Source organism: Pangasianodon hypophthalmus, chromosome 22, assembly GCF_027358585.1.
Source record: "Pangasianodon hypophthalmus isolate fPanHyp1 chromosome 22, fPanHyp1.pri, whole genome shotgun sequence".
Taxonomy (NCBI): Eukaryota; Metazoa; Chordata; class Actinopteri; order Siluriformes; family Pangasiidae; genus Pangasianodon; species Pangasianodon hypophthalmus.
Window position 1 is genome coordinate 15413445 of NC_069731.1, and position 13079 is coordinate 15426523.

General features: G+C 40.7%; 1 protein-coding gene across 1 annotated transcript in view; it reads left to right on the forward strand.

Annotated features, from left to right (window-relative positions):
- Positions 1-896: 896 nt before the first annotated feature.
- Positions 897-13079, forward strand: part of stau2 (staufen double-stranded RNA binding protein 2) — a 90565-nt gene continuing 78382 nt past the window's right edge. The window contains exons 1-5 of the mRNA XM_026938099.3: positions 897-962; positions 5800-5884; positions 6171-6301; positions 6609-6768; positions 7726-7861. Coding sequence (XP_026793900.2) covers positions 5809-5884; positions 6171-6301; positions 6609-6768; positions 7726-7861 — 503 coding nt within the window. The 5' untranslated portion in view covers positions 897-962; positions 5800-5808. The remainder of the gene's footprint in view (positions 963-5799; positions 5885-6170; positions 6302-6608; positions 6769-7725; positions 7862-13079) is intronic.

Consider the following 13079-nt stretch of genomic DNA (forward strand, 5'->3'; position numbering starts at 1 on the left):
TGACCAAGGATGGCTGTGGCAACATCTGGATCCGAACCTCGCAACAATAGGATGAACACTGTTCTGTTGCACCAATATAACCACTCTTTACAGCCACAGTGAGCAGAAAAGCATCTCAGAATGCACATTATTCCAAATGTTGAAGTGGATGGGCTACAACAACAGAAGATCACATGGGATTCCATTCCTGTCAGCCAAGAACAGGAATCTGAGGCTACAGTGGACACTGAAACTGGACAGATGAAGACTGGATAAAGACCAGACAACATTTTTCTTCTATACATATCAAGAAAAATGGACTGTACAGCCAGAAGTATGTGGACATTTGGTCATATAGTGTATCTATTAATATCGATTAAATGAATAATTTTAAAAATTAAAACAAATATATAAATTATATAAATATATAAATTATCCTGATGTTTTACAGGTGTGTAACTTTATAGTATGTGAGCAAAAAGCTAACATAATTAACATATTATAACCTAATTTTAGATACATTTTACATTAAATGAAACTACATTTCAATTAATTACTCAACTAATTAAATTAACTTTAACTGTTTGCAGAATGCCATTTTGGATAAATGATATATATTTAATAAACGAGCCTGTTATGAGGGTTTATTTATTCTCTTAATGCTATGTATGAGGAGTTTGGAAAAGCTCTTCACAGCAGCAGGAAGTCGGACTGTACCAATGGCTGCGAAAGCGAATGGGGGACATTCTAATATTAATGCGCGAAATTTAAATTCCACCTCGCTTACAGTGGATCTTACAATACATTCACAGGACTAATAAAGATGTTTAGGTTCATAACCTGTTCGCTGTATAGTAAAGACTCGATTTATAAATGATTAATAATGTGTAAAAAATCCGGTGCTCATCCGCTCGGTGGTTCGGTCCAGTGTCATTAGTTCTCTTTAGTGTTTGCCAATGTTGGAGGTCTGGCCGCGGACTGAGGTAAAAAAAAAAACACAATTGAAACGTGAAGTGTGTGAGGTGGAAGTTTTTGCGGCACGGTGTGAGCTGTGTTTGGTGTGTGTGTGTTTGTGTGTGTGTGTGTTTGGCTGTTAAAGCTGCTGAGTGATGTGATGGAGAGGTTTGGGTCGGATGCGCAAGGGGGAGTTGAGAGATTCAGCCATGATGGATAAACACACAGCTAACAGCTAACCGTGCAGCTAAGGCTGAATTAAAGCGAAAAGAAAAGAACATATAAAAATACTGTCGAACTCTTTCTATCAAATATATAAACCTGGGAAGCCTTTTGAAGCTGTCTGTGTGGACGGAAACATGTAAAAGAAAGCAGAGCTCCTTTAAAGCAAGCGGGTCCTAACATACTGGCCACTAATACAGAGAGAAAGAGCTGAACTACAACATCACATCATCACTGCAGCTGAATGCAGCAAGATTCCTCATTTATTATCATTTCCTCTCCTTCCTTATCATTCCTGATCATTCTCCTAAGCGTGTGAGGAGCTGTTGTGCTTCTCTGTCTCAGTCTTGAGTTATTGTTAGATGTCTGATGTTGTATTGACACTCAGCAAGTCTCATATATCAATCCACATTAATCCCTATGTAATGCTTAAAGGAACATTTCACCCTAAAACCCATTAAACATCTTTATATTCAAATAATTGTGACCTGCTTATCTGTTGTGGTGTCACTTTAGTAGCTGTTTTGGAGTTTTCGTTATCCTCCTGAGAAGTTGGGAGGTTGTGTCGTGCTGATGTCACAGGGAGACACTGCCAATACAGTTACAATGGCATTTTTTAATAGGAGAGAAAAAAATAGTACACCATAAAACATAAGAGCGAGTGATAAGATGGGTATTCCACAGAGTGAAGTAATAAAAGAGAGGATTATTTAAAATAGCCTCGCTTGATTTAGCGTAACAGGTCAAACCAGGCTCAGAGCGTTCAATCAGGGGCGTAATCTGAACTGGGTATTCAGGGCTGTAGCCCCAAAGATTTTTTGCTTTAGCCCGTGAATAATTCTCCACAAGGAGCAGTTTGTCACTACGTAACTGAACGTCAGTAAAAGAAGACGGCAGTGTTGTAATTTTGTATCTTCAGTGAACGGAGGCAAATCCAATTAGACAGAGTTTACAGGAAAATATGTGGAAATACTCGCGTCTTATTGGCTGATACGTGGAAATACTCGCGTCTTATTGGCTGATACGTGGAAATACTCGCGTCTTATTGGCTGATACGTGGAAATACTCGCGTCTTATTGGCTGATACGTGGAAATACTCGCGTCTTATTGGCTGATACGTGGAAATACTCGCGTCTTATTGGCGGATACGTGGAAATACTCGCGACTTATTGGCTGATGCGTGGAAATACTCGCGTCTTATTGGCTGATGCGTGGAAATACTCGCGTCTTATTGGCTGATACGTGGAGATACTCGCGTCTTATTGGCTGATACGTGGAGATACTCGCGACTTATTGGCTGATACGTGGAAATACTCGCGTCTTATTGGCTGATACGTGGAAATACTCGCGTCTTATTGGCTGATACGTGGAAATACTCGCGTCTTATTGGCTGATACGTGGAAATACTCGCGACTTATTGGCTGATACGTGGAAATACTCACGACTTATTGGCTGATGCGTGGAAATACTCGCGTCTTATTGGCTGACAGGTCTCAATTCTGCCCAACGCTAGCTCACACAGTCAGTTAGTGAGGGGAAAATTGGTTATACACCGAATTTTACCAGTAAAGGGGTTGAAACTGAAACATTAACATCCTCTCATGCTGAGCCAGGAAAACAAGGTGTGTAAATGTCTATATGAGTTCCAATTTACGTGAGCATGATATGAGCAGACCATAAGAACAGCTAATGTACTTTGCATGGTAAACAGATACAGTGATAGCTTAGTTGTGCCTCCCCTTGGCTAGCGACACCAAACTAGCCTAATCTCGTGTTAGGTAGGTATAAAGGTTTATAGCACTAAGTACAGGTGTGAACGGGGACAAATGCATCTCGATCATGGCCACATCACATTAGTAGTGTGAACGCAAATGCGTCTCGATGAGTCCCTTACAGTAACGAAGGACCAACTAGCTGGAAAATACATAATCATTGCAAAACTGCGCTGGACAGTAGCTCTCACTGCCACTAGGCTAATAGGTGAAGACGATGCTATAACAGTAGAGATGAAAGCAGCTGATTTCATATCTTCATTCGTTGTCTCATCTCTAATTCCCATGGTTATAAGTTTCATTAGCAAACCAAACGATTAAAACTTTTGCCTATAACGATTCATGAGAGGATTGGCGAAAATAAACGCTAGGAAAGACTGACGTAATAAACGTGTGTGACAGCCTTTCTCCAGAAGAAACGATGTATGAAATCTGATAAGTTTTGTGGGCGGAGCTTTTTATCTGTGGGTAGAAATGGGGGCGGACTCAATGAGTTTAAATATCATTCAGATCTTATTCAGCTCCACATATTTACCTGTTAGAGACCTAGTTTCCTGACAAATCTTACCTAATGCACCTTTAACTCATAAAAACACCATTTCCACTATTTTCCATTTTCACCATTCAGTGTCATATTAATGAGAAATCAAGTGTAGAAGTAGTGGAGACTCTGCTAAAGTTGAACTCAAAGGCCCAGAATGCAACTCTAGGTTGACTCTAGGTGATATTAGCATGAAAGTTTGTGCTTTGGAAGCTGATCTGTTTTGACGGTGAGAGAGCAGGACAGACTGAAGGACTAAAAGCTTTGCTGCATCACTCTCTTATGGATTTTTCATTCAGCGCTCCTTTATCTGCACATGACAACTGCCTCACTTTACTCTACAACTGATATCATCATAATGTCTCGCTGCATTGTGGGATTGTGTCAGAGAGAGCTTTTTGCTAACTTTCCGGGGAAGAGATAAAAATAATTTTATATTTAATAATAATGATTTTGATCCGTACAAAACTTCGAGACAGTGAGCGATTAATGACTCTGATGGACTACCTCGATAATTTTTTTTATTTGAAGTTTATAAGCTCCAAAGCTCAATGTGCAGTTCCCAAGTGGACGGGTAACGTTACAGGACTATGGTAAGTTAGCTATGTAGTGTATATTTAGCTTGAACGCTAACTTACCTCAGGCTTTTGGTCAGATCAGTCATACAGCTAGCAGAAAAGTAAATATTAAACTCGGTTATAGAAAGTAACAGACCTTTGGAACTCCTCTTTTAATCATCAACAAATAAAAAGTCAAAACCCTTAATAAACACACGAGTAAGAGTAACTAGGCACTAAGCAGTTATGTCTGTTTCAAAGAGAATGAGGTGGAGGGAGAGCCGAACAAACACGCTAACAGCATTTGTTTATTTAAAGTAGCTAACAGAGCGGTGTTAAATACAGTGTTTCCAGTTTCCACGTTTTTTAAGCTAAAATGACAGACAAGGCCCTAGGCTACTGAATACTACTGAATATTAAGAACATAATTAAAAAAAAACTGTGGTCAAGTTGAAGAGAAAGTAAACAGCACTAAAGTCTTAGCTGATGTTGTGAATAGAGTTTAAATCAACGAGCTCAGCCGGGAAAGTCGCCGTGTCTGAAACAGCAGCAGTCTTGACGTGTCTGACTTACACCAGAGACGCTACTACCTTTTTCTCTCAGATTTTTCATCTCTGCGGGGAAATTGGAGAATGTCCCAGCTTCCTTCACTCACTTTCACTACATTGTCCTGAAACTGTGTCTCTTGTCCTCTGGGGATAGACTGAGTGCTGAGTACTGAGGAGCGAGTACTGAGCAGGGGGCCAAGCACTTATTTATGTAGTGTGTGTTGTTTCATTAGTGGCCGAATGTGTGTGTTCTGTAGCCGTCACGCATAAGCTAATTGCCTAAAATACTTTGAATGCATTATTCAAAGATGTTTAATGAGTCTGAACCTTTGTACTTTGGGTTCCACAATAATTATTCTAAAACCTTTGCACTGAGTGTACTAGAACCTTCACACTGAGCATACTGAGATCATCCCAGTGATGAACGTAGAACATATGCACTGAGGATTGTAGAGCCACACTGAGGGTTCTTGCACCCTCACACAGAGGATCCAAAGACATTCACAAAGTGCACTGTAGAGCTGCCTTCACTTTTCACTGATGGTTCTAGAACCTTGTGCTTATGGTTCTAGGAAGTTCACAGAAGATTGTAAAACCTTTCACTGACTGCTCTAGAACATTAGCACTGAGGATACTAAGATCTTCACAGTGGGGGTTCTGGAACCTTTGCACTGAGGGTTCTAGACCTTTTGCACTGATGGTTCTAGAACCTTTGCCCTGCAGGTTCTAGAATCTTTTCGCTGAGAATTGTAGATCATTCACTCTGAAGATTTTAAAAAATCTAGGACCTTTGCACTGAATATTCTAGAACTTCTGTGTGGTGGATTCTAGCGCCTTTCCAATAACGGTTGTAGAACATTTGTTCCGAGTATTCTTGGCCTCTTACAGTAATGATTATAGGGCTGCACTAAGGGTTCACCCTTAGCACAGAGTGCTCTAGAGCCTTCACACAGCGGATTCATATTCACTTATTTATATTCACAATGAGGACTGTAGAGTTGCACTCAGGAACCTTACACTGAGGATCCTAAATCTGTTGCACTGAGGACTGTAGAACCTTCACACTGAGGATTCTAGAACGTCATCTGCCTTATGTGACTTAAAGCTTCACATAGTGACACACATTGCAAACACATCTGTATCAGCCACATCTGTATCAGCCACATACTCTTCCTCATAGCACTTCCTGTATGAACGGAACGTCTCATGTTTCTCTCATTTTACAGATATAGAGCATGGCTCAAGTGAAAGTGCAGACCTCAGCGCACGCCGTGCCCTCCATCAATGGCACTGTGCCCACCGTCCCACCAGGTGTGTGTGTGTGTGTGTGTTTGTGTGTGTGTGTGTGTGTGTGTGTGTGTGAGAGAGAGAGAGAGAGAGAGAGAAAAAACCTTTATGGTATCCACTTACAGCTTCTCATTTTCAAAGAGGACGAGCCTGAATGCCACATAACAGTGCAGCGGCAGTGTGAGGCTTCTGTTATTCAGTGACGGAAACTTCTAGAATGTTGTTTGTTAAGAGAAGAGTTTTCAGTAGCAGAGTGTCTTATTTGAAGTGACGTCATGTCATGGTATGACTGAGTGTGTTTTTGTTTCAGCTCCTCCCCAGGATAACATGGCAAACCCTAAAGAGAAAACTCCGATGTGTCTGGTGAATGAGTTAGCCCGTTTCAACCGGATCCAGCCGCAGTACAAACTGCTGAACGAGCGGGGGCCTGCACACGCCAAGGTGCGCTGCTTCAGTTACGCTCAGTACTCGAAAGCCAACTTCATTTTAACTTCATTCATTGATTATATTCCGTTTTTACTTAAATATGTAACAAAATATACTCTATGTTTACATCTATGTATATATAATACAGGTTTCATTGTTAGTGCTGAACTCTAACTGAGTGTGTGTGTGTGTCTGTGTGTCTGTGCGTGTGTGTGTACGTGTGTGTGTCTGTGCGTGTGTGTGTGCATGTGTGTGTGCGTGTGTTTGTGTGTGTGTGTGCATGTGTGTGTGCGTGTGTTTGTGTGTGTGTACGTGTGTGCAGATCTTCACTGTACAGTTGTGTTTAGGGGAGCAGGTGTGGGAATCTGAAGGCTCCAGCATTAAGAAAGCTCAACACTCAACAGCCAATAAAGCGCTGGCAGAGAGCTCGCTGCCCCACCCCCCGCCACGCATCACTAAACCAGACACACACACCAATCCAGGTACACACACTGGAACACACTCTTACTACATCATCCTCAGGTTCTAGAGCGGCACTGAGGGTTCTAGTAACTTCACACTAATGATTCTGCACTGAGGGTTCTACAACCTTTACAGAGTGGAGCCTAAGACATTCACAGTGAGGATTGTGTCTCTGCTCTTTGCATTGATGGTTCTAGAACTATTGTATTGTAGGGTTCTATGATTTTTCACTCTGAAGATCTGAGTTGCTGTAGAATTTTTGCACATCAGAGTCTAGAACCTTTACACTGAGAATTGTGGAAACGTTGTCCTGAGGGTTCTAAAATCTTTGCTCTGAGGATTCTAGAATGTTCACTCTGAAGATTCTAGAAAAATTCTAGGACCTTTTGCACTTTAGTGCTCTAGAACCTTTACGCTGAGTATTATACAACTGTTGTGCTGAGGATTCTAGAACCTTTGCCATTATAGAATCTTTGCTCTTAGGATTTTAGAACATTCACTCTGAAGATTCAAAAAATTCTAAGACCTTTGTGCTGAAGATTCTAGCACATTTGCACGGGCAGCTCTGGAACCTTCACACAGCAGATTCTAATACATTTACAATGTGGAATGTAGAGTTGCAGTGATAGCCCAAGAACCTTTGCTCTTAGGGTTCTAGAACATTTGCACTAAGAGTTCTAGATCCGTCACACTGCAGTGACTATCACTGATAGCCCATGAATTTTTTCCCTTCTAGGCTCTAGAAGCTTTACACTGAGTGTTGATATTCTGTTCTTTCTGTCTCTCTCTCTTTCTGTCTTTGTTGGATGCTGAATTATCTTAGTACACTATATGCGTGTTAACTCAGCAATCCGAGTGTGACACACGCAGTGGGAACATTAGCACGGTCATTGAGTTAGAAAGCGAGGTGTCTGTGATGTCGGTGCATCTTGTCAGCGGTGTTTATCTCCACATTAACACCTGTGTGTGTTCTTCAGGCAGCATCACCCCCACTGTGGAGCTGAATGGATTGGCGATGAAGCGAGGAGAACCGGCTGTCTACAGGCCGCTGGAACCCAAACCCCTCTACAACTACAGGGCCAACTACAACTTCAGAGGAATATTCAATCAGAGGTGAGAATTGAGCTGGACTACAGAGAAATCGTAAGATTTCTGAGTAAGCAGCTGCAGCAAGTTCCAAGCAGCAGGTCTGGTGTGTGTGTGTGTGTTGGTGAGACAGTGGTCCAAAGGATGTGGCGCTGTTTGTTAGGGGATCCCTCCAGGTGAAAGGTGTGTGTGTGTGTGTGTGTGTGTGTGTGTGTGAGCCTCATCAGCGCTGGATCGTGTCAGAAAAAAACAGGGACTCAGTGACTATCCCTTGCTCATGAGACTTGTGTGATTAGTGATTAGTCTCCGACAGAATAGAGATGGTTGATTATAGTAAGTAAGTAGGTATATATAAAGGATAGTAAGTATATATAAACATGCAATGTACTGAACACTGTACTTAGCACAAAAAAGATGATTAATAACATTAATAACAATAACGTTAGTTGTGTTTGAACACGTAGAACCTGATATGTAGCGCAGTTAAAGAATCTGTCCAACAGAAACAGTGTATTTACCCCTGTGCTTACAGAAATGTTAGGTTATGTTCCACTTTCTTAGCCGTGAGTGCAGCTCATTAAAAGATGGCCTTGTTTTTGTGTTTTAAATCAGATTATTAAAGTGTCATCTGTCCAAGTGGACTGATTATGAAGCTGCATAATTTTTATTCCTGTCCACTAGGGGGCAGAAGAGCTCCATGTGTAATAGCTGCATTTAAACTTTTCATCTTTTTGTATTGTGTTGTTCAAGTGTCTGTGGTATAAAGATCACATTGCTTGCAATTATATATATATATATAATTGCAAGCAATGTGATCTTTATACCACAGACACTTGAACAACACAAGTGTCTGTGGTATAAATATATATATAGGTGTGTGTGTGTATACAAATATTTTTAAAATAGTGAATTTATCAGAATAGCTATATTTAAAGATTTTGTGCCAGAATGATGACACAAAAACAAATGAACGAGAAACATATAAATTATTAAACACAGCATATACGCTAACTGTGCTGAGCTGTAAGAGCATCACTGGGATGAGCTAAAGTTTTCAGGACACATTCGACTGCTATGATGTTGGACACTTAGGCCTTAAAGGAACAGTTTTAGAGCAAACATATCTTGGCCAATAGACTACTTTTGGAGTCTGGGGGATGTTGTGTACATTTTTGGCCAAGCTGTTCCTTTAGATTGAATTTCTATACATAATAATGAATGTCAATAGGAAATAGCCCTGCTGAGATACACAAGCGGTTACACACACACAGGCATACATGCTGTCAGAGTGCAGTGTGCAGCGGGGGAGAAACTGCAACAGCATGGCACACGGTCTCATCCTGTCCCGTCCTAAACGCTCAGTGAGACGTGTGTTTGTGTCCCGCCGTGGATCTCTGGCATGGAGCTTTAGAAACAGTACGACAACAAGGAGCCGAGGCAAATCCGATCTCCGCAAGATTACATCATTCTGGACCAGACAGACAGAGACGGGAGAAAGAGAATGAGAGAAAGGGACAGACAGACAGAGAGGAAGTGAGAGACAACAAAGAGACAGAGAAAGGGTGGAAAATGAAGATAGAAAGTCAAAGAGAAAGACAGTGAGAGATGAGACAGAAAAGGGTGACAGTATAAGGGTAGCAAGACAGATGCACAGACGGGGAGAAAGGAGAGAAAAGGGAAAACGGACAGAAATGGGGTGGAAGACAGACCGGGAGAGTGAGAGACAAATATGAGGGGCAGAAATGGGGAGTTGGAAAGAAATGGAGCTAAAGGGGAATGAGACAGAGGGACAAAAATGGGGAGAAAGATGGACAGAAAAGGAGTGAGAGACAGGGACATAAAAGGAGAGAGCAAGAAAGAGGGGACAGAAAGTGGGTTAGAAATGGAATGAGCCATGGGAACAGAAAGGATGAATAAAAAGAGGAAGAGAGACAGATATAGGAAGGAGACAGATGGATAGATATGGAGAGAAAGAGAAACAAAGAAAGTCAATAAAAGGGTGACAGAAGGAGAGAATGGGGCAGAGTGAGAGAAAAGGAGAGAGAGAGAAACAAATTGAAACAGGGAGAGAAAGACATAAAGGGGCGGAGACAGACAGAAAGAGAGAGAGAGATAGAGATACAGAAAAGGGGAGAGAGAGAGACAATTCAGACAGAAAGGGAGAGAGAGACAAATGAAAAAGGGGAGGGACAGACAGAAAAGGGCAGAGACAGACAGATAGACAGAAAGCTACAGGGAGACAGATATACAGAAAAGATTAGAGAGAGACATTCAGACAAAAACTGGGAGAAAGAGACAGACAGAAACTAGGAGAGTGAGAGATAGAGAGAGAAACAACGTAGTGGAAAAAGACAGATTAACAGAAATAGAGAGAAAGACGTACAGAAACTAGAATGACTGACAGACAGGAAGGGCGAGAGAAAGAGTCAGACAGGCAGGAAAGGGCTGAGAGACAGAGGAGAGGAAGACGGAGAGAGAATAAAGAGGGTACTAGTAAAGAAGGAGAGGCAAACGCAGACAGGGAGAGAGAGACAGGTTACCGTGGTGATATTAAACAGTGTGATTAAACTCCACACCACAACCGAGATCGATCAGGGAAAGCAACATCTGTCACCATATTCAACATTTCCTCCACATTCGTCCCTCAGAGTTCGTCGTCTGATTAAAAGCCTTTTTCATACGTGTGTGTATGTGTAAAATGCGCCTGCTGTTGATTGCTGAAAGTGTGTGTGTGTGTGTGTGATTTATAAGGCAGTGACCACCATCATCATCATTACGACTCCATATTCTCCTCTATTAGCAGAAAGACATTTGTACTGAATTATAAAAGTTATTATTGAGCCTATAATTGATTTTATGGGTTTCACATATGGTCAGTTAATGTGTGTGTGTGTGTGTGTGAGAGAGAGAGAGAGAGAGAGAGAGAGACGGGATCTTGTGGGTTCACTGAAACTCCAGTAGAGTGATGTTGGATATTAATTCCTCCTTAACATTTAATAAACAAAATCTGAGATGTATGAAGTCTCATCAATATTTAAAAACATTAAACATAGATAATAGATACAAAAGAATTAAAAAAAATGTTAGAATGTTGTTTTCTTTAAACTCCTAGATGCAAAAAAAAACCTTTTATATATTTGTTACAGCTGCATGATATCACAAAATAATATTGATATTGTGATAAATTATGTCAATTTCTGAGTTCATGAAAGCTTTTTAATCATTTTTATAATTTTTAAAAATAATTACAAACTGACTAACTGACAAAATGGCAGGATTTTTTGATGTAAACAAATGAAACCAAGATAAATCATGTCAGAACTTTTTCCATCCTCAGTATGAAACTACAGCTTATAAAAATTAAGTTAAAAACAGTCAAACGTTTTAGGGAAAAATAGGAAAAATTAAAAACTTACAATAAACTGGTTGAATAAGTGTGCACACTCCTAAACTAATACTTCATTGAAGCACTTTTTGATTTTATTACACCACTCAGTCTTTTTGAGTAAGAGTCTATCAGCATGGCACATCTTGACTTGGCAATATTTTCCCACCCTTCCTTGCAAAAACATTCTAGATCCATCTAATTGTAAGGGCATCTCCTGTGCACAGCCTGCTTTAGGTCACCCCACAGATATTTAGTTGGATTCAGGTCTGGGCTCTGGCTAAACACAAACATTGATCTTCTTTTCGTTAAGCCATTCCTTTGTTGATTTGGATGTACAGTCAGGTCCATAAGTATTTGGACAGTGACACAATTTTTTTTATTTTGCCTCTGTACTCCACCACAGTGGATTTGAAATGAAGCAATCAAGATGTGACTGAAGTGTAGACTTTCCGCTTTAATTCAAGGGCTTTAACAGAAATACTGCATTAACCATTTAGGAATTACAGCTATCCTTAACACAGTCCTTCCATTTTCACAGGCTCAAAAGTAATTGGACAATTGATTCATAAGCAGTTTAACATATAAGAATTAAGTGGAAAAACAATTAGAAAAATAAATTAATAAATAAATTGGAAAAATAAAAAACTTACAATCTGGTTGCATGAATGTGCACCCTTTTATAGGGGGCAGTCGTGGCCTAATGGATAGAGAATCGGACTTGCAACCCGAAGGTGAACCTGAAGGTTGTGGGTTCGAGGCTCAGGTCCAGCAGGGATTGTAGGTGGGGGAGTGAATGACCAGCTCTCTCTTCCACCCTCAATACCATGACTGAGGTGAGACCCTTGAGCAAGGCACCGAACCCCCAACTGCTACCCGGGCGCCGCAGCAAAAAAAAAAGGCTACCCAGTGCTCTGGGTGTGTGTGTTTTCACTACTGTGTGTGTGCACTTGGATGGGTTAAATGCAGAGCACAAATTCCAAGTATGGCCACAAGTCACTTCACTTCACTTCACTTCACTTCTAATTGGGCATGTGCCACATTCAATCTCATGTTCAAAAGTAATTCTCATTATAATAAAATAGTCATCAGTGAAATTATTCTGATTAAATCAGCTGTTTCTGTAGGATTTTCTTAACCATTTCTTAACATCTTCGTGGTTTCACCTGACTGCAGAAGCCATGGTCCACAAAGCACATACAAAGCATGTACAGTATCTCACTTGTTGAAAGGAATCGATCAGGAGAGCAGTATAAAAGAATTTCCAAAACATTAGACGTACCATGGAACACTGTAAAGACCATCATGGATAAATAGAGAGAATGGAGCACCAACAGTGACATTAGCAAGAACAGGACGTCCCACCAAAATTTATAAAAAGACAAGACAAAAACTTACCAGGGAGGCTGCCAATAAAACAATGGCAACATTAAAGCTGCAGAAATATCTGACAATTATGGATTACTCTCTGCATGTGACAAATCTCTTGTATTATTCACATGTCTGGGATATGGGGTAGGGTGGCTAGACGGAAGCCCTTTCTCACAAAAAACATCCAAGCCCAACTAAATCTCCCTAAACCATGTGGAAAAATGTGTTATGGTCTGGTAAGACCACTTCCAAAAGGTATAATAATTCCATAATTCCCAAAGGTATGTTTGGTGCAAAAAAAAAAAAAAAGCTCATCACCAAAAGAACACCATACCCACGTGCAGCATGGGGGTGGCAGCATCATGCTGTAGGGATGCTTTTCTTCAGCCAGAACTGTAGGTTTTTATCAAGGTAGAGGGAATCATGAATAACTCCAAATATTAGTCAATTTTAGTGCAAAACATTCAAGCACCTTCTAGTAAGCAGATG